This window comes from Acomys russatus, chromosome 29 (assembly GCF_903995435.1).
Source record: "Acomys russatus chromosome 29, mAcoRus1.1, whole genome shotgun sequence".
NCBI lineage: Eukaryota > Metazoa > Chordata > Mammalia > Rodentia > Muridae > Acomys > Acomys russatus.
In genome coordinates this window covers 26054786-26078109 of record NC_067165.1, presented here as the reverse complement: position 1 = coordinate 26078109, position 23324 = coordinate 26054786, and the positions used below count along the sequence as shown (strand labels likewise).

Below are 23324 nucleotides of genomic sequence, written 5' to 3'. Positions count from 1 at the left end.
AGATGATAGGAGGAGATTCTCTAGAAGCTTCCGAGGCAGCTGGTCTGGCATACAGAGCAGCAAAATTCAAAAAGACTGTGTCTCAGATAGCACCGAAAGTTGCCCTCTAACAGCCACCCCGCCACACTGACACACACCCCGTGCAATGCATGCCATGTTTGCATGTGCACACACACACTCAAAATAGCCTGTCCAACATCAACATTTCTCAGAATCTGGATTTGTAACTTATCAACACACACACACACACACACACACACACACACACACACACACACACTCTGCTGAAGACCTGTTTGAGGACTTGTGACAAAGGGTGAAAAGATGAGCCTCCTCCATGACGTCTGTAATCTTGCTGCACTTCAGATGTCCCCGTGCAGGGACCAGATGTCTGTTCTGCTCTGCTTCATGCTTCTTTGCCAAAAGTAACATTTTAAGGAATATAAGTAGGGGCTGAGAAGGCAGCAGAGGCTCTGGTTCAATCCCAGATGCTCCTCCTGTCAAAATCTAGATATTAAGCATGCTGCTGGTGTACATCTTCAGTGTATATCGCTACGCAAAGTTATTTGGATGAATATAGGGGGACACTGTGATCATTAATATCTTATATTTCTAGTTGCTAGTATGACTTTGGACTTGTACTATTTTTTCCCTCCAGTACTGGAGTTCAACTCTGGGTTTTGGTGCCCGCAAGGCAAGTGTTCTGCCACTGACCTACACCCTCAGCTGACAGGAGAATGATAGTTTCTGTTGCATGTGTTCACTGCTCCAGAGGCAGATTTCTAATGTGAAATTTTACTAGGGAATTAAATCAAGATACAGTCAGATTTGTATTTTGCATTCTTCAGAAAAACTTACACGCTGACTCCTGCTTAAGTAGGACATTCTTAGAAAGGCTTTTCAAACTGTTTTTACTGTGATTCTCTTTTCAAATAGTGAGTCTCCCAAAAGTAACCTGAAAAGACTGGCTTGGATTTAATGTGGAGCAGTGGATACCTAATACTTATAGGAAGTTCTCAGTGCTGTGTGAGACATGCAGATCAAAGAAGAGGTGATTCATAACTTATACACACACACACACACACACACAATATTTAAAGATTAGAAGATATAATCCCATTGAACAGGTAGAAAGCCTTTTGAGGGGGATATCTATTTCTTCCATAAAACCTATTGAATTCTCATACTTGGCATGCCTCATGGGCTTTTTTGTGGGGGGTTGTACTTTTAAGACAGAATCTCATGCGTCTTAGGACCTCAGACTCAGTGTATAGCTAAAGATGGCCCTGGACACCTGATCTCTGTGTCTACCTCAGGAGCTATTAGCTTTTAAAATGAGTTGGAACCTTCAACTAAGTATTGTCTAATGGACTTCCTTTTCACTATTCTATTTTATTTTATTTTATCTTATCTTATCTTATTTTATTTTATTTTGAGACAGGGTCTCATTGGCCTGGATGGCCTGGAGCTCACTCTGTGGACCAGGCTGGCCTTCACTTACTGAAGTCTGCCTGTCTCTAAATGCTGGGATTCGCGGTGTGCGCTGCCTTGCCTGGCCTTTCTCATGTTGCCACCGTGCCTTGTACAGGTCTCTGGTCTGTTACTGTAGCCTGCTGCTGCTGCTGCTTCCTGTGAGTCTCCCAACAGTCCAGACCAACAAACACCTCGATTCTGCCTTTTCACTGTGGATGGTTCCGACACAGCCATATGTCAAATCGTATTTCTGGCAAGATCCCTTTCATGGTTTCTAGGCTAATTTGGTTTCATGCAGTTGTGCAGTGTTATGTAACATAGTGGCCTGTGCTCATGGTTGTGGCCAAAGGCGGCGGCAGCATTGTCAGTTACAATTCCTCACTGATGTTAGACACCAGATTATGGCTTTCTCTTGTCATGAGATTTCATATCCCCTGGCCAGTCTTATCTTTTTCAAATGTCTTATGTTTGAAAATGTAACGCCAGCCACTGAAAATAGGTCCTTCTATGGGATCTTTGAACAGTCATTACGCTCCCCAGGACTGGACCGTGGTGATGGCCATTCTTCTGAGACAGTCAAACATATGTGCTGGTCCTGCTCAGAGTACTGCCTAGTGCTGTGGGAAGAGAGGTCGGACGCGGGGACAGAGCCGAATCTACACCCTAATTCTAACCTGCCTAAGCTCGCCACGCCTTCATTTATAAAATAAGGGAAGTGGTTACCTCAAAGTGAGATTGTAAAGAACTGAATGAGGGGCTGAGGAGGTAGTCTAGTCGGTAAAAACTTGCTGTGCCAGTATGAGGACGTGAGCTTGATCTTCAGAAACCAAGTGAAAATGCTGGCTGTGGTGGCACACGCTTAGAACGGGAGGATGCCTGGGCTTGCTCACCAGCCAGGGATCAGCAAGCCCCGCCCACACCAGTGAAAGACTGGCTTCCCTTAAAAACCAGGTGGAGCCTGAGGGGAGAGGTAGTAAATGTGAAAACAGGAACAGTTAGCTAGGGTAAGTATTACAGAAGGAAGATGGCCTGGGCTAGTGAGGTGGCCATGAATAAAGGTGCCTGCTGCCAAGCCTGACCACCAGAGATCCATCCCTGGGACCCACATGGTGGGAGGAGAGAATTAGCTTCCACAAGTTGTTCCCTGACCTCCACGTATACAGCCACACATTTGTATATGAACACACAAACACACACTGAGTAAAATAAACGTAGTGCTAAAAAAGGAAGCGCGGATGTTGACCCCGATTCTGGCCTGGCACACAAGGCAGACAGTAAGTACCACCGCTTACCAGCGTAGATGCCAGGTAGCAACCCAGGAAGTCTAATTTGGAGCATGTTGCATTGCTCCTGCGGGAGACCGGGGATACCCAGTAAGTGGTTGTCTGTGTTGCCCATGAGAGCAGACAGTGGCACCAAGCAGAGAGGTCGACTTGGCCTTAGAGTGCAGCAGATGCCCAAAAGCCCAGCTGCTGCTGGTCTTTTCTCTATTTGTGACAGCTAACGCACACGAGGTACTCTGAGCGTTTATGGAGTTGACGTTACTCTCGCTGCAGCTTGGACCTTTGATCTTTTCTTTATTTGCTTTAGGGGGGGTGGAAATCAATCTGCTTAATTTCACTCAGCAGTACACAACTTTAGTCAAGAGGCCACCCTAGAGATGGCTCAGCAAGTAAAGCACTTGCTTCCAGGCCTAATGACCTGAGTTTAGTCCCCAGGACCTTCCAAGTGGAAAGAAAGGGCCATCAGCCCCACCCACCCCTGCCCAGGGGCATATAAAATGGAACAAAAGAACCAAAGAAGAGGTGCTAGCCTAAGCAGTGTTTAATTAACAAATTACTTCTTGATGACAGACTTGTGGCATCATTTCTGCAGACCTGCCAGGCGTGGTGTTGCATGCCCACAATCCCCAAACCTGGTCACTTAGGAGGATTTAATCACAGATTCAAGGCCAGCCAAGAACACAAAGTGACAGTGTTTAGGAAAAACAAACAGCAAACAACAAAGTTGAGCGTCGTTTGGTGGTCATAACCAGCCAGCTTTTCAACTATAGGAAAATTATATAGAGAAGTTTTGGTATTCCTCTGCATATGAATGGGCTTGATACTTCTCAGAGCTGGGATGGGTGCAGATTGTGAGAAAGCCCATTTGGGAGCTATTTTTCTTTAGGGGGGAACCCCCCAAAATTTGTGAGGTGAGGGTGCCAGAAAATAGTCCAGTATGTTCCTAGCAATGACACATCAGTTCTTGTGTCCTCTAGGTCAAGCACAGTATAACTGCCCTGCTGATTGGTTGGTTATGTGAGGGATTGGTACCTTAGATAAATGATTGATTGATTGATTGATTGATTGATGATTGATTGACATTGAAATGTGTCAGCTGGTCCAAGCTGTGTATTTTCTCCAGGAACACCTTTCTAAAAGATCTTCTTTCTGCTGCTAAGTTCCCTCATAGCTTGTAAAGTGGTAAAATGATCTTCCTGAGATTTGAGGCCTGAGTAGACTTAACTCGCAAACAAAGGCAGGTCTCCTGGTAACAGCCAGAATCAACGACACTGAAGGTTGCTAGGAAGTAAAGCTAAAAAGTAAAATGAATGTGTGGTGACTCTTAAGTTCATATTAGTTTATGTATATGAATTCTTAACTTTTTATGATGATGCTTCAGAACTACAAATTTTAAAAATGATGTAAGCCGAGCCCAGTGGCGCGTGCCTGTAATCCCAGCACTCAGGGAGGCAGAGGCAGGCAGATCTCTGAGTTCGAGGCCAGCCTGGTCTACAAAGTGAGTCTAAGACAGCAAGGACTATAGGGAGAAACCCTGTCTCGAAAAAATAAATAAATAAATAAATAAATAGTAACAGCTGAATAAATATATACATATATGTGTGTGTATGCGCATATATATATATATATATGCACGCGCACCCACACACATATCCATCCCATGTCCCATGAAGAGAGACATGCAGCCAGGAGGGAGCTCACTCTGTGGTTGGGATGTTGTACCATTCATCTCTGAAGAAGCAGGAAAGTTGCTGGTCATTTCCCTTCCCTTGGGATCGGGCCTGACATCAGGATGGAGACTGAAGAAGTCATTATGCAGCGTGTGCTGCCCTCCTGTCTCCCTGCTGACAAGCCTTAGGGACCAACACGCCCTGTGCACACAGTCTGGGGACACGAGAACTCATCAAGAACATGTTTGACCAAATCCCAAGTTACACTGTCTTTTGCGTAATTGAGCTGGTGGGTAGGGGTGACAGAGCGACTCTCTGGGTATGAAAGCATGCACTGCGTTCCAAGGGCTGCAGGCAGGTGCAGGTGCAGGACACTGAGGTGCACCGACATTGCTCTCCTATTGGCTGTGGCCTAGAAATAGGGTCAGACAAAGTTGAAACAGCTTAAGCTCCTGGTTCGTGCACAATGGCCGTTAAGAGTCTTGGTGGTGATAGGGTTAATATGTTCGAGATTGATTTTTCAGTCTCGCAGTTATTTCCTCATTTACTCATAATCTTGCCTTTTGTGTGTGTTCATTCATTTGTAGAGTGTAAATGGCATTCGCACAGAGGAGGTGGCTATCGTGACCGAAGGGCCGCCCACCCACCCTGCCTCTGAATGGGAGTGCCCCAAGCAGTCAGTAGTTCCTAGTCAGAGCCTGATGACAGTCCCGCCAGCGTCTCCACAGAGCTTTGGTTCTGGCTCCCTCTCCATAAGCGGCAAGGCGGCGGAAGAGAAGGAGCAGGGTACAGCTGGCTATCTTGATGCTAACGAGATGCCAGCAGGCCCAAGTGGGGAGTGTTTAGGAGTGGAGGAACAGGCTTGTACCTTAAATGTCTCAGTAACTCCAGCTTCCTGCCAGCTGCGACTCGGTGGAAAAAAGGCAGGCGGTAGCGAAGAGCCAGTTGCACCCGCAGAGACCCTTGAGACCCACAGCGGATCCTCTCTTGATTCTTCTGTGGGTACCCAGTTCCCCACTCTCATTCGAAGTTTCCAGGTAGTAACTGATTTGACAACACAGGTCTAACAGCACTCCTTGGGAGAGGGTCCCATCCGGTGTGTGGAGGAGGCGGCAGTGGTGGTGGTTAAAGGTATGGCCCCTGCTGTTGTCAGTGTGACAGTTAAAAGTCTGATGCCGTAAAGAAACTCAGTCAGAGGAATTAACTAGTCATGTTTCTCTGCTGATGACTTAACAGAATTCTCAGGAGTGACCTCCAGCTTCTTACCTTCGAGGAGGCTGTCTTAAGTTTGTTCTTTCCTGTTTCAAGGAAGAGCTATAGCAAGGGATGGATGACAGAGACTCCTGTGGGGCGGAGCCTCCAAAGCTCTGAGGCCACACTCAAAATGTTTCCACTAACATTTGGTTTTTGAATGACATTTACACTGCTATATTATGCAGCCCACCACTTCCCCTGCCCCCTCATAAGGGCTTCTGTGATCACAGACACTAACTTCCGTGCTAGGTGAATGGCCACTTAACCTTATCACAATCAAGTGGTGGTTTTTAGGGTGATGGCTATCCTGGGAGAGGTCAAGAGATAAGCAAAAGGGGCCTGGGCCATTCCACTAATGTTCGTTCTTTTTGGAATTCTGAAATTAATCACCAGGTGGTGGGAGAACTGATTCTTTCCTTTCTGGTTTTCCAAATCCTGTTTTCTTCTCAGTAAATCCAAAGTGAACATCTGACATTGATCTGGAAGAAGTTAATGAATTCCGAGGAAATGTGTTCCAGAGCCATTGCTGCTCCATGCACATTTGTACTGAGTGGGGAGATGTGCCTGTTTTTCTTAATTACAATGTACAATCACAAGGACAAATGAAAGTGGTTTCTATTTGGCAAATAATTTTATATTCAAATTCTGAAGGTCAGTCTGAAGTGTTTTATATCACCGGTTAGTCATAAACTGTCTGGTGTTCTAATTTCCATTAAGCTTATGAAAGTGACTATAGTAATGGCGCTTTTAATACACTTCTCAAGATGCAGCACTTTGTCAGGGCTTCTTGGGAACTGTGTGCTTTGGAGAGTGACACTCCAGCCTTTGCTTGATTCGAGCTAACACTTTGATCAGATCAGAGTCAGAAGGTTTAGCTCTCCATGGCCTGCAGGATGTTTTGGCCGACTCTGTCTCTTTACCGTCCACAGCCTCCTCTGGTAAAGACTCAGACTGTCACCATCTCAGATACTGCCAATGCTGTGAAAAGTGAAATCCCAACCAAAGATGTCCCTATTGTCCACACCGAGACCAAGACCATCACCTATGAGGCTGCCCAGGTAAGACAGACACTGTCTGAGGCGTCCACAGGAAGACTGGGTGAAACACAGTAACTGGGTTCTCCCTTCAGGCTGTGGTCACTCACTGTGAGGTACACCAGTCTGGCTGGGATAGTTCTCTGAAGATCACTGACTTAAGGATGTCTCAATATGCTTTGCTCGGAGCCGGCCTGAATCTTCAGCTGGAAGCTTGCGGGCCCACTAGTCTGGCCTACGTGTCAGTGAAAGACCCTGTCCCAAACAAAAGATGAAAAGCTACCCATGGCTGTCCTCTGACCTCTCCATGTGTGCGTGCGTGCGCGCGCGCGCGCGCGCACACACACACACACACACAGAAAAAGTTAAGAAAGAGAAACTGGGTGTGGTTGGTGCACACCTGTAATGCCAGCCGTTTGGACGTGGAGGCAGATGGATTAGAAGTCCAGGGTCATTCTCAGGTACATAATGAGTTTGAGGCCAGCCTGGGCTACATGAGACCCTGTCTCAAAAATAATTTATCTTGAAAAGCAAATAAACGCAAAATGTCAGCGGTGACGCAAGCCTTTAATCCCAGCATTCGGGAGGCAGATCAATGTGAGTTGGGAGGCCAGCCTGGCCTACAAAGCAAGTCCAGGACAGCCAAGGCTACACAGAGAAACACTGTCTCAGTTGGGGGCAGGGGGGGAGCAAATTGTCAGGGCTGAGGGTTTAACTCGGTGGAATAACATTGTACTTGACGGGCATGAGAGCCCAGGTCACTCCCCAGTGCCGAAGAGCAAATGACATTACTGTACAGTCTGTCCATGCATGTCCACCCACCCAAGCCATTTGGGAAAACCATTCTAAAGTGAGGAAGAACATAGGCTTTGGGTTGGATGAGTTCGGGTCTTGCTCCTCTGTTTTCTGTTAAGCCGAGGGGGTGTAACGCAAGACAGTCCCCACCTTCTAGGGAACATTCCAGTAAGGAGAGACGGGCAGGCAATAAAGCACTGTGACCGCCAGACACAGTGGCCCCCACCCAGTCCTGAAGTGGAGGCTGCTGACTGGGAGCTTGAGGCCCTCCCTAGGCTAGCCTGAAAGACCTTGACCAGAAAAATTAACAACCAGAAATGAAAAAAGAAAGGAAACCTACATACAACCAACATCAGACACTAGAAAGTTCCATAGAGACGCTCAGATGGGGTAAAGAAATAATCCAAGGAGCTGGGGCTGCAGCTCAGTGCTGGAGTGCAGTGCAGAGGGCCCCCCCCAACCCCCGCTGTGTAGCTCTGGCTAGGCGCTAAGACTTCCAGTCACCGCGTGAGCTGGATGGCGTTAACCTCAGGGAGAGTGTGTGCTTTGCAGTTAGACACAACATTGTGTCCCCGCAAGGGGGAAGCTGCTTGCTTAGTAATCTTAGACAAGTCTCCAGCCTCTCCGTTCCCTGGCAGGAAGTTTAGGTGAAACGGTGCCTGCTGGGCGCTGGCATCCCCACTGTGTTCAGTCAGCATCTGTGTGCCCCTCTCCTCTGTCTTTGTGGTCTAGAGTGTGGGATTTCACTTGGTGAGTGACAGTTGCTCTAAGTTTTTTGGTGGTAGGTGATAAAGTGGCATCATTAAAGCTGTGTGTTGACTGCATTAAAGTAGGGACAGGCCTGGAGAGAAGGTTCTGACCAGGGCAGGTCTGCGGAGATGATTATAGGAACAGAAGTAAGTGTAGCCTGAGGAAAGGAGAAAAGAAAGACCTGTCAATCAAGAGAGACGGGACAAAGCTATCTAGTAGGCCTGGCAATGGAGGGGACTGAGAGGAGGGAAAGAGAAACTGCTTCATGATTGCACACACCGCTAGCCTGAGGGCACAGGAGGGCCTATGCGAAGGAAAGAATCCTTTACACTGTCACCACCGCGGAAACAACCTAGACGGCCCTCAGTGGGGGAGCCAGGTAAATACATTGTGGAGCATCCTGTTGAGGTACTTCCGTGTGGTTTCTGGTGGGGACCAGTCTACATGATAAAAATAAGGGGCTGAGGAGATGGCACAGTCGGTAAAATGCTTGCTATACAAGTATTAAGTCCTGCGCTCAGATCCCCAGCACCCATGGAAGAAACCAGGTTCAGGGTGAGCGCCTGTATCCTCACTGCTGGGGGTCAAGGGTCAAGAGTCAGGAGACAGGGGCATCCCTAGATCTCACTGGCCAGCCAGCCATATGAATTTATGAGCTCTAGGTTCAGTGAAAGATCTCATTTCAAAAACAAACAAATAAACAAATAAAATAAGATAGAAGCCAGGTGCAGTAGAGCAAAGCTTTAATCCCAGTATTTGGGAGGCAGAGGTAGGCAAATCTCTTGAGTTTGAGGCCAGCCGGGACTACATAGAGACTGTCTCAACAAACAAACAAACAAACAAACAAATAAACAAGATAGAAGCCAGGTGTGGTAGTGCAACCCTTTAACCCCAGCACTCAGAGGCTGAAGAAGGCAGACCGCTATGGGTTTGAGGCTAGCCTGGTCTATATAGTGAGCGCCAGGCCAACCAAGGATATATAAAGCTCCTGTCTCGAAAACAAACTACGTCCATTGTTAACCTCTGCTCTCTTACACACATACCCACGTGTTTGCTCACCTCCGTACACATGTGTACACATTTACACACAAACACTTCTACACCACAGACACACACACACCCCCTCCAAGAATGGAAAGAAAATATAAAGTGTGAGCCAGATATTGGCTCACCCCTAGTCTTAGGACTTGGGAAACTGAGGCAGGAGGACCGTGAATTCAAGGCCAGCTTGGGCTTGGAGAGTGAGTTGAGGTTCCACAGCTGGTGCTCACTGTGTGGAAACTCCAATTCTGGTCTTCAGACAGGAGTTTCATGCCGTTTGGACATCTGTCAGCTACAGGACCTGGGACAAGTGAACCTTCCTGGAGCCCAGTTTTTCTAACCGCACAGAGAGTGTAACAGTCTCTACCTCAGGTATTGATAGCTGTAGCGTGGTGTGCTTGACATGTAATAGGAGTGCAAAAAGCATGTGTGGATGAGTCTTCCGTAGATGAATGGTCCTAGCAAAAGAAAGTATTAGTGAGGGAGGGGAACCCAGGGGAGGCAGGGAACCCAGGCTCCACCAAGGGTTCTGCCCTTCCTAGTCTTCCCTCCCCACTAGTACCCCTGAGTTTTGTTTGTCTGGATGAAATGCGGTCCTGCTCATGAATGAGATAAAGCCAGTCGCAGTGTTCCATACCTGCGGCCTCAATTATTCAGAGCTGAGGCAGGAGAGTTACGTGAGCTTAGGAAACCAAGGCCAGCCTGAGCAGCATAGTGGGACCATGGTGTGTGTGTGTTTGTTTTGTTTTGTTTTGTTTGAGACAGGGTCTCTCTGTGTAGCCTTGGCTATCCTGGACTAGCTTTGTAGACCGGGCTGGCCTTGAACTCAGGGATCTGCCTTCCTCTGCCTCTGGAGTGCTGGGATTAAAGGTATACGCCAGCACACCCGGCTAGGACCATGTTTTGTTTTGTTTTTTAATTGGAAATGACAGCACAGCTTATTCTGGTGACTTAAATAGAGAGAAAGGGGGAGTGGTCTGTTGCATGCTTGGCATGGCCGCCTTTATGGAAGTAATTTCCGTTCTCTGAATTCTCTACCACCAGTGCTTGGTGTTTCCTCGTATCTAGGAGCACTCACCTGTAGGTAAACTCCGTCGTCTAGTTTTCTTCTGTCTTGATCATGGTGGCCTGTGCCGCTCTAACCGCCCACATAGCTGCTGGTAACGATTGTCACTGGCCCCGGCCATCACCTCTTCACCTTCTTGCTAATGCCATTCCTAGGCTAGTCATAACGTGAACCTTTAGTCCTTGTTCGCAAAGCCTGGCATGTAAAGTGTGTGTGTGCCTCCTGGCGAGGAGGAGCCCTTACAGCAGCAGTCACTGAGGCCACCGTGCCCTGTGCCCTGCTTTCCAGTGGTGGACGCGCAGCTTCATTTGCTCAGCTCCTGGCTCACACCTGCTAACGTGAGATTCCCATGTCAGTCTGTGGTGTAGCTCACTCACGCATCAGCCACCAGGAGCCGATGCCTCAGCTCTCCTGCCTTGGCGGTGTGTAAATAAAGAGCACTGGGTCTGATGACGACACAGGGATCCCGCAGAAGTTTCAAGTCTCAGTTTTCTTTCTTTCTTTTGGTTTTTTCGAGACAGGGTTTCTCTGTGTAGCCCTGGCTGTCCTGGACTCACTTTCTAAACCAGGCTCGCCTTGACCACCAGCCTCTGCCTCCTGAGTGCTGGGATTAAAGGTGTACCACATGCCTGGCAAGGTCTCAATTTTCTAACTGGAGGGTACAAATAGTTCCCTCCTTCCTGTGTAAGGGTTCGAAAGTCCCCAGAGTCAAATAATGTATAAAAACAAAGAGCGTTTATCCCACAGAAAGAGCCTACAGAATAAATATCCATGCAAAATGGTGGTGACCCTGGCCAAAGGTGCACAGGCCTTTTTATAGGGAGCTTGGGGGACTTCTAAGGGGGAGTGCTATCTTCTGATTTGATTGGGTGGGCTAAGGAGCAATCACAAGGAGGCATAAGCTGATAGGGTGGGACCGAATAGCCGATCACTAGTCTAGAAGCATTAGGTCACATTATCAGCTGATTGGCTCAGAACTTTCTTGGACCAGGAACTTCGTGTTACTCCGATTGGGATTTGGCTGGTGCTGTCCAGTGCCTGTGGGGGCTACAGGAGCACTGGGCCCAGGATTCCTTGACTCTAGCCACGGGCCTTTTAGCAATGTCTGACCCTCTCACTTGTTGCTGTCAGAGGACAGCTTTACTAAAGATGCGTCAAAAGCCTTTGTGAATTGCAGGGCGTTGCCCCCTGTGTAGCTTGGAGTCATTCATGAAGCTGTGCCATAGTCCTGCCTCTTTCAGACCCACTTCAGTTACTGACCTAGTGCTGAGGAACTTGTACTCATCAACGTTTTGACAAGTAGGACACTATGCAGCCCTGGCTTTCCTAGAAGTTATAGACCAGGCTGGCTTCAAACTCACAGCCATCTGCCTGCCTCCACCTCCCAAGCACTGGGGTCAGATTTGTATGCCACCGCACAGGACTTCATTCAACATTTTTGTTTGGTTCGTTTTTCGAGACAGGGTCTCGTTGTGCAGCCCTGGCTGTGCTAGGGCGTTGGATCCCTTATAAGGGATTTACAGATGATTTTGAGCAGTCTGGAGGAGCACTGGCCGGTGCTCTTAGTCAGTGAGCTGTCTCTCCAGCCCCACTCATCAGTTTTTAAGAAGGGGCCTTGCTTGTTCCCAGGAACCTGGTTCTGCTTGTCAGTTGAGAGTCACTGTGTGGGAATTAGGTCTTTTGGGGTTTTGTTTGTTTGTTTGTTTGTTTTTTCTTTTTTGTTTTTTCGAGACAGGGTTTCTCTGTGTAGCCCTTGGCTGTCCTAGACTCACTTTGTAGACCAGGCTGGCCTCGAACTCACAGAGATCCGCCTGCCTGTGTCTCCCAAGCGTTGGCATTAAAGGCGTGCGCCACCACGCCGGGCTGGGAATTAGGTTTTTGAGGCAGAATGTCCAGCCGAAGAGCCATGTCGCACCTGGGGGTTTGTCCCCGGGGCCTGATGACTTGTCCTTTCTTACGCAGGCTGAGGACAGTAATGGGGACCTGGACCCTGGCGTCTTGCTGACCGCGCAGACCATTACCTCTGAGACCACAAGCAGCACAACAACAACACAGATTACCAAGGTAACGGGATCCATGTCAGCTCTCAGCTCCGTCACCGTTGCCTTAAGTTACTCCAAGCGTCCCAGGTGGAAGGACCTGATGATGCCTTCCCCAGAATACAGCTGGGAAGGCCATATGTAGTCTTTTTTTTTTTTTTTTTTTAATTACAGATCGGTCCATCCTGCTGCGGAGGAAGTCTAAATGCAGCTTGGGGTGGGGGTATAGTTCAGTGGCAGAGCACCTACCTACCACGCACAAGCTGTGGGTTCCATCCTCAACGTGCCTATACACACAGACACACAGGCACACGCGCGCGCGCACAGTTTAAGGACATGGATTGTTGGTATGGTACAGTTGTATTTTCTGAGCTAGAAACCAGAACCCTGATCTGATGAACTGGTTAATACTGCGTCCCGAGAGGCCAAGGAAGCCTCGGTTTGGAGCTGAAACGCTGAAACCATCAGACTGCTTTACAGGAAGCAATGGGGACAAAGTGTCAAAAGTTGGAATTATCCCCCCAGAAAATTGGGCAGTCCATGTTTGCTGTAACGCTAGAAGAAAGTCGTGTCACCCCCACCACCTTCTTTTTTTCTTTATGTTGAGACATCTCACTCACTCTGTAGCCCAGGCTGATCTGAAGCTCCTAAATACTTACCTCAGGCTCAGAAGGGCTGGTATTACACCTGGCCTGCAATTTGTTATAGGTGAAAAAAAAAAAAATTTTTTTTAGAAAAGAAAGAAAGAGAAAATTTTAGCCAGCTTTTGTCATAAGACACAGATGACAGCAAGCCGGCTATTCCGTGTGTCTGAATCTTGGTGTTCCTTGTTTGTCCCTACTTGAGACTGTTTAAGGCTCTTTTGACTTTAATGATGGTGAAATGCTTTAAAATAGGAGGTTCCAGTTTGAAGCTGTGTTCTCATCCTGAACAGAATCAAGTGAAAATATAGAAGAACAAAAAGGGGGTACCACTGTTCCTTGCTGGGTTTCTGTAGTGTCTGGGAAGAAGGAAAAAAAGTCAATAGCAAACTGTTTCTTTTTGTTAGTGGCCCAAGGTTGGGAGCAGGACTGTCCTCCTGGTAGGGCTTGTTCTGTCCTGGGTGGTGCCGGCACCGTGGCGCTGCGCCTGGGCTGCGTTCACAGGAGGCATGTTGGATGGGAGCTTTTAGAACCACCTCCTAGCTTTTCCTTCCTGCTGTGCGTGGCTCTCACCCGGCCTCTCCTTCTGTTTCAGACTGTAAAAGGCGGGATTTCCGAGACCCGGATTGAGAAGAGAATTGTGATCACAGGAGATGCCGATATTGACCACGATCAGGTGGGAAGTGCAGGAAGGGGGCCTTGGCGGGCGGGCTGCTTCGGCTCTTAAGATGAGCAAAGGGACCCAAAATATGGAAGCCTTGGATGGGAGGGGGAGCTGTTAGCAGGGTAGACAGGCAGTGCGTGGGCATGGTAGCCACCCACACCTGCTGTCCTAGCACTCAGGAGGCTGAGGCAGGAAATTCATCACAGGCAGCCTGAGCTACACAAGTGAGACCCTGTCTCAAATAGCAAGAACTAGGTGTGCGTGGAGAAGGAGGCTTGCGCATGTGGGCTCCAAGTTCATGTCGTCTTGAGTTGTCATTCGGGAGTGGTGGGGGCACAGAAACTGTCCCTCCCCCAGAGGGCTGCGGTAGCTGAGCCGATTGCATTGCAGAGAGCAAGAGGTGGGCAGGACACCAGAAGATGTGGAGCTCATTCTGTGCCCTGGGTCTGTCACCAGTCGGCTGTGTGACCTTGGGTAGATCACTTTAGGTCTGACATCTGTAAAAGAGAGTGGGTTGATCCAGATAATTCCTGGGTCCTTCTGGGTGCTAAGATTCTATGTTTTTATGCTAATTAGGTGCTAATTGTGCGCTACAAGCAATTAGCGAATAATAAGGTCAGAATTAATGTTCCCAATTCTCGGCTGGGTGCTGTTAGCACGGTGAAGCTGCAGAGGAGAGGGGGTGGAAGAGGCCGGTGGAGGGGGCAGAGCAGCCCTGCGGCTGGCCAGGAGGAGCCGCAGGGCTGAAACTCGCTGTGGTGGACACTGCGCCCAGGGGCCGGGAAGCCCAAGTAGGGGCCTTGTGGGTTGTGTGCTGAGCTCAGAGGGTCTTCGGGGCTACCAGCTCTGCAACCTGTGGCTTGAACCCTGCTGTAGGTATTATCTGTGCTCTCGACACAAGAGCTGTGGAGCGGAGGGTATTTGGCGTAAATGCCTGAACCCTAACTCTGCCCCTGATCTGTTATATACAACCTTGGGCAGCTTCGAGCTGTGGCTCTTCCCTGTCAAATGAAGATCAGCTTGGGTCAGAGTCTTGTAACGGTACTTGATGGCTCAGGGAGAGCTCCAGGGTCCCTCGATTTTTCTAGAAATGGAAGGCTCCTGGGGGAAGGAGGTGGAGTGCCCTGCCCTGAGGAAAGCTGTATGGCCCAGGCTATCCTAGAGGGAGGTGAAGCCTCAGGGGAGAGGGCTTGAGGGGGCGGCCAGGAGTGGGAGGGGGTGGGTGTTAGACTCTAGCAGCTGGGTCAGCGAAGAGGAGCAGGGTCAGCAGAGACAGCAGGTTTTGTGGGACTCTAGATGCCAGAAAAGCTGTCTCCCCTAGTCCTGTCTGGAAGCACCAGGCAGACAACTCTCACAGGCTTCCCTGAGAGTAGTGCACTGCCTGCTGTGACTGCCCCCTCTGTGCTCTGTAGGGTGCCACAGTGACTGGCACCCTGGAACCTAAGGGACTATGTGGCAAAGAAGAGACTTAGATTCCAAAGCCTGGTTGTGCTCCCAGCTGTGAAGGGACTTGGCATCTATGTCCTGCCTGCGGCCCGGCCTTGTTTATAGAATGCAACTCGCAGCAGCGCAGCCCTGACTCACTCTGTTGTGAAGATTGAGTAAACAGGTGTGCTTAGGCCAGTCCCTCAGCGTGCCGTGCACAGGTCAGCCTGCCTGCCTGCCTGCCTTCCGTCCACTTTTGCCAGAGACACCTCTTCTTTTTTTAAAACCTGTGTGGTTCCTCACCTTCCTGACACGGTTTCTGCTCTAGATTCACAACAGAAGTGAGTCTTCCCACTTCTGAGGTTGCCTGCTCCTCTGAAGAAAACCTCTGCCTTTCCCTGCTTTTGTGGTCTGAGCCCAGGCACCTTCCTCCACAGGGCAGGACGAGGCACTGATCCAGTTGCGGTGTGCTGTGTCCTGCCCTGGTACCACCACCGTCACAGAAGTGGCCCAGGCTTCCTGTACCAGCTAGGTTGCTCTTTGTCTGTCTGTGGGGAAAAAACAAACAACTCTGACTTTTTTCACAGGTCCTTGTACAAGCCATCAAGGAGGCCAAGGAACAGCACCCAGACATGTCAGTGACCAAGGTGGTGGTCCACCAGGAGACTGAGATCTCTGAGGAATGAACTCAGGTAAAAGTGTCCCTGCTGGGATCGGGGAGGGCCACCACCTCAGCCAGAGAGACTCTGTGGAACTCTGGACACTTGGGAGCTCCTGACCCTAAGACATGTCTCCCCTGGGACTCAGTGAAGTTAAGGCATAGCTGGGGTTAACCATGTGAACCCCAGCTAGAGCAACCAAGTCATGTGTGTCCCTCTGCCTCCATGCTGCCAGCAGTTTGAGTAGGAGGAGATACCTCAGACTTGGGTCTGAACTGTCACCCACCTCTGGAGTCCCCTGGTGTCTCTCATTGTTATTCTGCCCTTGGCGACTCCAGGAGCTGTTGGCCAGACCTGAGGAGGGCTAGAGAACAGAGCTGAGCGGAGCAGGGCCAAGCTTCTGGAAGAACGCACGCATGCACGGGGTGTTGGGAGGCACGGAGCTCTGACAGCTGGGCATGCAGGCACCCAGATACATGCCTAAGGAGAATGCCTGAGAGATGGCATCAGTGCAGCCCCTGTCCCAGCCAGGAGAACTTTGTTGGGGGGAGTTCCAACTTGTGCTTTTTCTTCCCTGTAGGGACTGTCCTGCCCCGTCCCCACCCTTCCCCATCCAAGAGAAGCCAGCATGTGATAAAGAAGCCAGCCTGCAGCAGTCAGACTTCAGACTTTGAAGACTGTTCCACACCACAGAAAACCAACTTCATTTTCTACTCAGAATTTATACCCAGAGACTCTTCTAGAAGCCACGGATGTTCTCTATATTGTGATATGCAGAAGTTGTCAACTTTTCACTCTATGGACTGTTTTTAAGACATTTTGGTTGTTTGTTTGTTGTTTTTTTTTTTTAATGGGGTGGTTGGTAACCCCTCAACCTAGCCTCTCCTCACTTCAACTTGGACCTCCTGTTCCTGTCCCAGCTTCTGATGACACAAAAACTTCATGCACCAGCGAATGTCAGGCAGGCGCAGATGCCCTGGTCACAGACCCTAGGAGCGTGACCTCCCACTGCAGGGTGTTTGGTGAGGCAGAGATCTCTGCTGAGCACGTGTGATGTCACAGCCCCCCTTTCTGTTTGGAGCTTAAGTCGAATCAGTTGCTTCAGATAGAGCCAATACTGTGAGCCTTTGAACGCATCCGTGGCCTTCACCCACCCCCCCCCCCCCGGCCACCCCCACCCCCCACCCCCGCTTCCCTGTCCCTTTTTGGAAACAGCAGCTTCATCAAGCGTTCCATAGCTCCCATCTCGGGAGACCGGAATGCACGGAAAAAAACTTGGCACTTTTGGCAGAAAGTGCCAGTGGAACACTTTTAGTTGTAGTTTGGGGGAGAGAAGTTAATGAGGTTTTTAGAAATCATGCCTTGTTCAGGGAGTAAGTTTCACCCCGGGGGAGTGGCGCCCTTACCTCAACTGGATGCCATGAAGGAGTGCGTCCAGCCTCAGCCTGGGCCTCACGGTGAGGGAAGAGGGTGTGTGCTGTGCCCTTTTTCTCTGCACAGGCCTGAGGATGCCCTCTAGGAGCAAGGGACTTTCCCATCTCCTGGTGGCCATCCCCGGCCAGGGTGTGGGCATGAGCCAGCTCTACTCAGCACACTCATTGCCCGAGAAGGCTTGTCAGGTTTTTGAGGGCTTGATTTTATGGTGGATTTTGGATTTAGTTTCCTTTTTCCTTTTTTTAAATTATTAATTTTTTTTTTTTTAAGGGAGCCTGATGTCCCCAATTAGTGCTAAGAATTTGAAGGCTTTTTTTTTCACCCCCAAAACTGAGCCCCTGTAATCCTCCAGCTAAGTTCCTACAAACATCTGCCCTGGAAGATTAGTTGAATCCTAATTCTGGGGCTGGAATGAACTTGATGAGGGTTGACGGCGGGTCACTGGCAGCAGTGGCCAGGGGCTGAGAGGCAGTGCGCAGGAGTGGAGGCGGAAGCTACCGCAGTTTCTGGCCTTCTGGCTGAATGCTCTCTATACAAATTCAGCAACTTTGAACTGGTTTTGAGTGTGCAGTTTTCTTTTAGCTCTGGTGAGACTGTTACCAAAGGCAGCTTGCTCTAAGGGGGGGGGGGGGGGCGGCCCAGGTGGGAGAGGGGCAGGCTTGGATTCCACTCCCAGAAGCAAACTTGCAAAGTGGGGCTGAGCCAGAGAAGGCTGTGCTGCAGGAGCAGTGTTAGCATGGACGCCAGCTCACACCGGGCTCTGAGGGAGGGTGCCCGTCCACTCAGCACTGTGCTCCATGCCACCCCTGTCAGGACCTCAGGCCTGGGTTCCTGAACTCTGCTTCCCTTTGCTGCCTTTGTCTGTAAATTGGTCCAGAATTTCTGCTGTCCCTCCAGCTTCCTCCCCCACCTTTGCTGGCTCTGGCAACAGATCTTGGGATCTGGTAATTGTTTGTTTGTTTTAATCTTTCTTTCTTTCTGCAGCTGTGTGTGAGGAACAGACTCTGTCCAGGTAGAAGGAGTGAGGGGGGAGGGCAGCCCCATCTCCAGGGTCATAGACTTGGCAGGAGTTTTCCTAAAGTGACTCAGGCACACACACCACAGTAGCAATCCCAACTGCAGTTTTATTTTTACTTCAGAAGTAGATTTCCTTCAAACCACATGAGATCTCTGCCACCCACCCACAAAGCAAGCCCTATATTCTTAAGCTGAGGGCTCAAGGAGGCTAACTCAGGGGACCCTCCCCAGGCCAGCAGTATATTCTGGGGTGCCCTGGCCCACCTTGAGAAATGGAGCCGGGGCTACAGCACGGCCAGCACCCCCAGTGCTCGTGGGACATTCCAGTCCCAGGCTGGTTGTTTTTACAAATATCTCTCAGATGTATTATTTTGATGACAAAAATGAAGGAGCTTTGTAAATTTTTTTAAAAATTATGAATCATATCAAGTAGTTGTTTACATTTGACAAAATAGGAGCTATGGCGGCAGAGTCCAACTGAAAAAACCCTTAGGTGAGATAGGCAGTAATCCTAATCAGGCCTGCTGCTGTCTGTGCCTCTCATAGTGACAGGTGTGGCTGTAGTGTTTAGGTAAGTGTTTGGTCTTGCTTCTTGTATGGCATTTTTCAATAAACTTAAAAAAAAAAAACTGACTGTGAGGATTGATGCACTTTTAAATTTCTCTTCTAACAAAAGCATGGGGGGGGGGGATTAAACCTGGGCAAGGAGACGAGCCGCTGTGTACAGTAAGCTGCCCACAATGGCCAGAGTGCAGTTCTGGGCTGAGGAAAGGAACTGCCGGGTGCCTACTGCCAACTTGGGGAGGCTTTGCGGCACAGGGCAAACTAAAGTGAGACCTGTCTTCCCCGGGAAGCAGTCCCACCCCAGGGTGGGGGCATTGGCAGTAGTTAGCCCTGCGGGGACAGAGCCCGCGTGGCTGAAGAGCGGACTTGAGGTGGTGGCAGTTGGAGGTGCTGTCACCTCCTACCTCATGGCCCACCTTCCCCCAGTGGGCCCACCTCCATCACCACTGCCATCCTGGAGGGAGCCTGTCCCAGTTTGGGACATCCCAGCCTACCACTGTTGTGTTTGCCAAGATACCTGGTGCATCTCTGGATGCTCTTGGCCTAGCCTGCAGCCCCTCAGGTACTGGTCCTGGGCTAAGGCCACATGGGCTGATGAAATTCCTGAGGCTAAATCATGCTGGTGTCCACATTAACCCATGTCCCTGGGGCTCGCCCGATGCAGCTGGCATTGCTCTACACATGCAGGTGAGGAGCCTTAGCGACTGCTACCACCACAGCATCCAGCCTAGCATCGGAGGTGACTGGAGCGGCCATTGGACACTGGACTTGTGGTGTCCCAGTCCCATGGTCCATTCTTGGTAGCCTCCTAGCAAGTTATCCCTTGCACCTCAGACCCGGGCCCCCAAGTCCCCTCCTAATTTGGCATAGCCTCCCAAACTGACTCGGTCCAGCCGTGGCCAGCTTCGGTGGGCACAGTCCCGAGCTGCAGGGGCCCCCAGTAAGAGCTCCCCCAGGCCCAGGTCCAAAGACTTGGAATGTTCGATGCAGGAACCAGAGGGTTGCACTGTGATGATCACATGGCCAGTCTGAGTCCGAGGACCCCAGGGTGGTGGCAGCCCTGGCCCCTTCAACGGGTAGCTGTGGAGCAGTGCAGGCAGACCCGAGCGAGGGTTGGCAGGTTCAGACCGCAGGCTGCGCACTGACGGGACGGGCGAGGGGCCCCGCCTCGGGGCCAGGTCCCAAGTCTCCGGCTCCGCGACGGCGCCCGGGGACCCATGCGTGGGACTGGGCAGCAGCGCATCCCAGCCCGGGCCGTCGGGTGGCCGCAGCGCCTGCGCCCTCAGCACGCCCCGGCGGAGTCGCCGCGTTTCTAGGTCTCGGTTCTCGTAGAGCAGCGTGTTGGCACAGATGAACACGAACAGGCCGACGCCCATGATCACTGGCCCCAGCAGCCGCAGGCGCTCGTGGGGCCCGTGAGAGCGGCCGGTTCTCGGGCCGTGGGCGTGGGAGGCGCGGCCCGGCCAGTAGCCTGCCACGGCGATGCCCATGCCCACCAGCACCACGAGCGCGCCCAGTGCCGCGAACGCCCCCGACGGCGAGCGCAGCCGCAGCCGCGCCCGCACCCGCAGCGGCTCTGGCGGGGAACGCGGCCGCCGGCGCCGGCCCAGGCGGCGGCCCAGGCGCGAGACGCGGCCCTCGGGGCTCCTGCGCGCGCCGCCGTCTCCGGAGCTCCCGGCCGTCATCGCGCAGTCGTCCGGGCGCTCTGCGGGGACAAGCAGAGAGGCAGACACTGACCCGACGGGCCGGGCTCCGGAGGAGGGACGCTCAGGGCCGCTTCGGCCGGCCGCTTGGAGATCCCTGGCGGCCACCCCCGGATTTTCCCGGGGCCGCAAGGCAGGGAGCCGCCCCCGCTCGGGTTTTCCGCAGCGGAGCAGGGAGCCAGCGTTGGCCGGGCCCGCGGGCGGTGAGCAGGGAAGGGGCTGCAGGGCTCGGGTGCAGCGGGGCTGCGGGGCTCCTGCAGCCTGAGCGCGCTCCGCCCGCCCGCGTGCACCCCCCCCCCCCAACCCCTGCGGCCGCGGCCGGGGTAAGTACCTCCCGTGCTGGACCCCACCCTCGCACGTGGCCGCCCCGAAGTAACCAGGGGAGGGGGCGCTCGGACCGCCTGGGGCTGCAGGTCGCGCGCGCGCGCACCCCACCTCCCCCCTACTGCGCTTTACATACCGCAGCGCAGGCCGGCGGGGGTGTCTCTGACTCCGGCTTCGCCTTGCTCGCCCACTCCTTGCAGACTTCCTCAGCCAGCGCTGGAACTGCAGCAGGAGAGACTTGAGCTAGACTCTGGGAAAACCGCTCTGGCCGAGACCAGCCAGTCAGAGCAGAGGAGGCAGCGGCCGACTTTGTGCAGGATTCTTTTCCACTCCTCCAGAAGAGGCCTCCCCCTCCCCCCACGGCCGGGTTAGGGCCGGGGCTGGAGGCAGGAGACTGCCAGTACCGGACGCAGGTCCTCGCGGGACGGACTCTCCTCCTGGATCTCTCGTCGGCCCAGGCAAGGCTGTTCCCAGATTGCAATGTTTCCGATTCGGGCTCCCGGGGATGAATCATCCCCTTTTCCCGCCGCCTGGCCTCTTTTTCAGCCTCCTCCGCCCGAGGCCTCCGTGGGCCGTGTCTGGGCCGGAGCAGCACCGCCCCGAGGTCGGGGCCGCACGCTGGAGCTGCTCCAGAAGGCCGTGCGCCGTGGCCCCGGCACCAGGAGGCCGCGGGCAACGAGATCGGGGCGTCCGGTCTCGGCCGTAGGAGGCCCCCGGGTCCCGGAGAGAAGCAGCGCCCGGCCCGGGCCTCACACGGAGCGACCCCTGCCCGAGGTCCCGCAGACCGGGCCCCCGACCCTCGCCATGCCCGGGGCCAGCTCCAGAAAGGGCGCGAGGTGGCTGGGCCCCGCCCCGGACCCCGCGACCCCCTCCGCCCGCGCCCTCGACGGAGAGGCGCCCGGCCGGGCCCCGCCGACGGCCCCGCTGGCTCCGCCGGGCGCGCGGCCAGTTTCCATGATGCGGACGAGGCCCAGGAGCCCCCGCCTGGGATTGATTAGCCCGCGGCCCACGCTAATGAGAGCCGGCTGCGCGCGGCCCGCGCCCCTCTGCCCCCCGAGACCGGCATCCCCCCGGCCGCAGAGCCTCCCAAGTCGATCTGGAGACGGTGCCCATACCCCACCGACGCCCGGCCCTCCCGTTTCCCCTCTGCTCTCCGGGCTAAAGCCGGAGGCATCTGCCTTTACTAACCCTACTCTCCAAGCCTCCGTGTGACTACCCTGCCTCCCGGGCTTTCTGTCCTCCAGAGGGTCCCTCCCCCAACCCGAGTTATAAGCCCTGGGCACAAGCTTCACTCTCAGCTGCCTGGGCCCCCCCCGATCCGTTCCTGAACCTCTACACTGAGGGCCCACTCACCACCAGAGCACAATCCAGTCTTGATGCTCTCCACTCCCCTGTAGCCACACCTTTCATCTAGAACCAGCCCCGTTCGCACTCCCGGTAGCCACTATCCTGTCCAGGCCACTCCATCCCTTAAGAGTCCCCGTGGTCTGGCCGCCACCTTGCTCCTGCTAACTGGTCCCGCACAGGAGCATCAGTTCACTGTGAATCTGACCCAGCTGAAAATCCTCTATGGCTCCCTGGTACTGTCCAAAAGGTTTTGGAGCACCCCCCCTACCCCCACAAAAGGTTTGCGCGTGCTCCTGACCCTCACCTGGCCCATGTGGCTGAATCTCTCTAGGTCTCCAGCCCCTCTGAGCTCTGGCCCCAGGGCTCACCAGTTTCTGCCTTTTCCTCTTTTTTTCCCCCTCTTTTCTGCGATTCCTCTTTTCCATCCACCGCAGGCTCCTCCAGAGCTTTGGGCCCTTGCTCCAGCGTCCCGTAGCCCCTCCCCCACCCCTCCACCCCCAGCTGAGAATGCTCTTGGGGATCGCTCTGTTTCTGGGGCCTTGGCTGGTCCGACTTGCTCCTTCCTGGAGCCTTGTGTTCAGAGGAGTGAGTGTTCCAGCTGGCCCTCGGTACCAGAGCAGTGTGTGTGAGGCCTGTGTCTTCCTTGACACCCCTCCTGTTCTTTACCCTGGGCCCTGGCTCAAGAGGAGAGGGAAGGAGGGAACACCTAAGCTCTCTGTGGCTCAGTTTCCCCGTCTTTATAAGAACAGAAATAACACCACAGAGTGTTCTTGGAGCTGAAATTAAGAGCACACATGTTGAACACCTGGCACAAAGTGCTTGCCAACAGCCCGCCTGTCCTCTGACCACTGTGGCTTCAGGCCTGAGCTGTGAAGGGGGTTGGTGATGGCTGGTCCCTTTTCCCACGTGTAACCCTGTCTCTGATTCTCCCGAGAGAGCTCCCGAAAGGGGAGCAGGAGGCAAGCATTCCTAGGCCTCCCCTGCAAGGGGACCTCCCAGCCTGGTGCTTCATCCTGTCTCTGCACATGTGTGGCTGGCCAGTGGCCTCTGTGTTGGGACAGTGATAGTCCCCAGGCAGTCTGGATCTCACTCAATTCCACCCTGGCCTCTGTGTGACCTGGATGCCTCTGCCTTCCCTTCT

General features: G+C 52.5%; 2 protein-coding genes across 4 annotated transcripts in view; one reads left to right on the top strand and one right to left on the bottom strand.

Annotated features, from left to right (window-relative positions):
• The window catches only part of Epb41 (erythrocyte membrane protein band 4.1), an 87694-nt gene extending 71039 nt beyond the window's left edge, over positions 1–16655 (top strand). Inside the window, exons 17-21 of the mRNA XM_051170936.1 lie at positions 6610–6738; positions 12329–12430; positions 13642–13722; positions 15723–15827; positions 16375–16655. Coding sequence (XP_051026893.1) covers positions 6610–6738; positions 12329–12430; positions 13642–13722; positions 15723–15821 — 411 coding nt within the window. The 3' untranslated portion in view covers positions 15822–15827; positions 16375–16655. The remainder of the gene's footprint in view (positions 1–6609; positions 6739–12328; positions 12431–13641; positions 13723–15722; positions 15828–16374) is intronic.
• A 2304-nt stretch (positions 16656–18959) lies between these two features.
• Tmem200b (transmembrane protein 200B) lies at positions 18960–22590 on the bottom strand. Of its 3 annotated transcripts, none has more exons than XM_051170943.1 (3): positions 22552–22590; positions 20973–21058; positions 18960–20514 (listed from the first exon to the last, which is right to left on the bottom strand). In XM_051170943.1, the coding sequence occupies exon 3, from the start codon at positions 20492–20494 to the stop codon at positions 19640–19642; it is 855 nt and encodes a 284-aa protein (XP_051026900.1). In that variant the 5' UTR covers positions 20495–20514; positions 20973–21058; positions 22552–22590; the 3' UTR covers positions 18960–19639. The 3 variants fall into 3 exon arrangements, with proteins under 3 accessions (XP_051026900.1, XP_051026898.1, XP_051026897.1); XM_051170941.1 differs by lacking the exon at positions 22552–22590 and adding an exon at positions 21241–21387; XM_051170940.1 differs by lacking the exon at positions 22552–22590 and having other exon boundaries at positions 20973–21116.
• Between the last annotated feature and the right edge of the window lie 734 nt (positions 22591–23324).

What these genes read in the sequence shown, in the direction of transcription:
- Tmem200b (XM_051170943.1), bottom strand. Translation starts at nt 20,494, where the DNA reads ATGACGGCCGGGAGCTCCGGAGACGGCGGCGCGCGCAGGAGCCCCGAG.